General features: G+C 53.4%; 1 protein-coding gene across 3 annotated transcripts in view; it reads right to left on the bottom strand.

Annotated features, from left to right (window-relative positions):
* neurod6a (neuronal differentiation 6a) overlaps positions 1-2,892 on the bottom strand; it is a 3,907-nt gene extending 1,015 nt beyond the window's left edge. The window contains exons 1-2 of one of the 3 annotated variants that reach the window (XM_072679705.1): positions 2,638-2,892; positions 1-1,980 (exon numbers count right to left, since the gene is read on the bottom strand). The exon at positions 1-1,980 is cut by the window's left edge and continues 1,015 nt beyond it. In XM_072679705.1, the coding sequence (XP_072535806.1) occupies positions 756-1,961 (1,206 nt within the window). In that variant the 5' untranslated portion in view covers positions 1,962-1,980; positions 2,638-2,892 and the 3' untranslated portion in view covers positions 1-755. Of the gene's footprint in view, positions 1,981-2,446; positions 2,601-2,637 lie in introns of those variants that run through there. The other 2 variants (XM_072679706.1, XM_072679708.1) reach the window with 2 other exon arrangements.
* Between the last annotated feature and the right edge of the window lie 361 nt (positions 2,893-3,253).

The raw sequence follows: 3,253 nt of genomic DNA, 5'->3' as shown, positions 1-3,253 counted from the left end.
AGAAACGCAGGGCCTGCTGGAGTTCTTGTATCTTCTCGTTTGCAAAAGGACGACGTGTGTTGCATAGCTCCTTTTGCATTTATTGCTCTCTTGCATTTTTTTAGTGTTCTTCTCAATTCATTCCCACCCCGCTAAAAGGGTGGTCTCACAATTACCCTGGGCCAAAAGGGTGACTTTGCTCTAGGTGTGAATAAATGCGGTGTAGAGAGACCTTATTGCAGTCTAGACAGGTCAGATACAAGACCATTAGTTTAGAACAATAATAATAATAATAATAGACAATTACTGTTGGAACAACGCATATGCTAAATCTCCCTTTTTATTGTTTACTATATCTCTCATTTACATTAGCATGGTGGTCTTTAAATGACTGGCTTTAAATGATCTGTGGGGGGTTTTGAAACTAAATGAAAGTAAATGAAGGTGTTCTATATACTTCTTCTCTCAAGAGCATCCCACGCCAAACATGTTTGCTCCAAGCAATTGCTCCATTCCCTTCAAATCAAATACATAAAACATCAGCTGGCCTACAACCAGAGACACCCCCCCGTCCCACCCCACCCAACACACTCACATAATGCAGAACGACGTTAAATAATACATGTGCGGGTTAAGTTCGTTATTTTCAGTAATTACCCTGCTGTGAAAAGAGATGGAGTAAGAGCGAGAGAGAGAGAGACAGAGAGAGAGAGAGAGAGAGAGAGAGAGTGAGATATAGAAAGGGGGTCGCTCGTTTTTTACACCCCCCTTTTCCTTCATCCGTTATGAAAAGTCGTGCTTAATTCGTCCTGCACGTTGTAGAACTGGCCGCGCACGTGGAGGTCGTAAGGGAAGTGCAGGTCAGCAGCGGTTCTCGCGTGACCTCCACCACTACCTCCACCGCTGTTGCTCGTGCTGAGGGCTGAGGAGCGGCCTGGTGGCTGCGACGCGCTTCCTCCAGCACTGCTGCTGCTGCCGCTGCTGCAGAAGCTCCGCGAGCTGTAGTGGCAACTCTTGCCGTAGTCGACAGCCGCCGCCTCCTCGCGCTTGAGCGAGAAGATGCCGCTGAAACTGAGCGGTGGTGGCGGGGGCGGCGGGCTAAGCGCTCTCTCGAAGGGCGGGCTCGCGCACTCGGGCGACGCGCTCTCGTAGAAAGTCTCGTACGCGCCGCAGTAGCCGTACGGCCTGAAGGCCTTGGCGCCGTCCTGGTGGTGGTGATGGTGGTGGTGATGGGGATGGTGATGGTGGTGGTGGCCGCCTATGGGGGGCGCCCCAGACCCAGCCGCGGCCGCAGCAGCCGCTGCCGCAGCCGCCGCCTCCTCCGCGCCGTGGTAGGCAGCGTACACGGCGTCGTACGGAGACCTGGTGGCCGAGAAGGACGAGTCCGCGACATTCTCACCCACGAAGCTGCGCGCGTTCAGCTGCAGGCAGCCGGCCACCAGGTTGGTGGTGGGTTGCGACAAGCCCTTGCACAACGTGTGCACGAAGCTGAGCAGGTCAGGCCGCTTGCCCGTGCTCAGGATCTCCGACAGCGCCCAGATGTAGTTCTTGGCCAGGCGCAGCGTCTCGATCTTGGACAGCTTCTGCGTCTTGGAGTAGCAAGGGACCACCTTGCGCAGGCTGTCCAGCGCGTTGTTTAGGCCGTGCATGCGGCTCCGCTCGCGCGCGTTCGCTTCCATGCGCCGGAGCTTCACGCGGTCCATGCGCTCTTTGGTCAGCGTCTTCTTCTTGCGAGGGCCTCTCCGCCGCGCCGGGCCCCCTCCGACCTCCTCCTCGTCGTCGTCGTCGTCATCCTCCTCCATCTGCGCATCGGGACCCTCGTCCCGCTCGTCGTCGTCCCGCTCAGACTCGTCGTCCTCCAACGCTTTCAGCGCGTCTCGAGCCTTCTTCTTGAAGGCGCTACCGTCCGCGCACTCCCGGGGGAAGTTCGCCACGAACTGCGCGTCCATCATCGCCGGCTCGTCAAACGGTAAAGTCAGCATGGTAGCCTCGCTGGGGATGCTGGACAACAAACACAGGAATAAAAAAAAGAAAAGCACGAAACGCACTGAGTGACCGTGACTGGCACGCGCAAACCATCAAAGCAGCTCCTGCGCAACGTTTTTACCAAATGCAGCCATTCCTGGAGTGGCTGTTTTGACTAGCCTAAAGGTGGATAATTAAGGCCAGCTTAGGTGGAATCAATGGGATAGGGACATCCACACTCTTCCTCACTCACTCGCACACTCAACACATCACAACTCCACAGAGCTGGCAGATGTCCTGACTCCTGCCCTGAGGAGCATCCACAATGTTCATGCAAGTAGGCAGGCGCAAATGACCATTGTAGAGGACGCAAATGACCCAACTGACCACTGTGATTTAGCTGCGCAGCTCTGGCTGTTTAATTACTGATTCAAATATTAATAATAACATATATTTAAAAGTACTATCAGCCAACAAACCAGCTCAGACAAGCCATACATACAGCAGTCTAAACACACCAGTCCTGCCTGTCTGCCACCTTCAACCTGTCTCATCCCCTCTTTGCAAACCAATTGTTTATGCCACAGAATACGAGGGAAGGGGCGGGGGTGGCATGGCACAGGCATCCTGACAACACACTGCACAGGCTCGCACACACACACACACACACACACACAACCCGTTTGTTTGTACCTGTATATGTTTTCCTTTTTTCTAGTGGGAGGTCAACAGGCAGTCTCCATGTCCCTCGGCGTGTTCAACTTTCTCCACGCAGCTCTGAGAGTGTGTGTGTGTATGTAAGTATGTGTGAGTGTGTGCGTGCACGCGCGGGTATGTTTACGTGTGTGTGTGTGTGTGTAAGCGTGTGTGCATGCGCGCGCGCTCTCTTCTCTCTCGCCTCCCCGCCGCTCTCTTTTCGCTCTCGCAGAAATGACACTGATGCCAACTGCCAGAGCTGGTACCCATGCCATCTGCCGCTGACGTCACGTGGCCGCGGTCGTCACGTGACTCGGTCCCAGGGGGGGGGACGTGATGCCTCCCTGATCATCTGGCATGCCTGTAGCAGGGCAGCACTGGCACATTAAAAAAAAATAGACCAGAAACGACAGAGAAACACCAGCCATAATCAGATGACGTGGATGGTAAAGGCATGCTTTTAAACCTGGTGTGATGTAACTGTGGAATAATACCAGTGTTTTAGACGAACGACGAAATGCAGAGCCTAAAGGATATATCACAGAGAGACCTACAGGAGTTATACTAGTGTCTAACTCTTTATTTTTTTCATTTAATAGTAATGTAATGAAAT

This window comes from Salminus brasiliensis, chromosome 5 (assembly GCF_030463535.1).
Source record: "Salminus brasiliensis chromosome 5, fSalBra1.hap2, whole genome shotgun sequence".
In the NCBI taxonomy this organism is placed as follows: Eukaryota; Metazoa; Chordata; class Actinopteri; order Characiformes; family Bryconidae; genus Salminus; species Salminus brasiliensis.
Note: the sequence above shows the minus strand (reverse complement) of the source record. Positions and strands in the feature narration are given on the sequence as shown.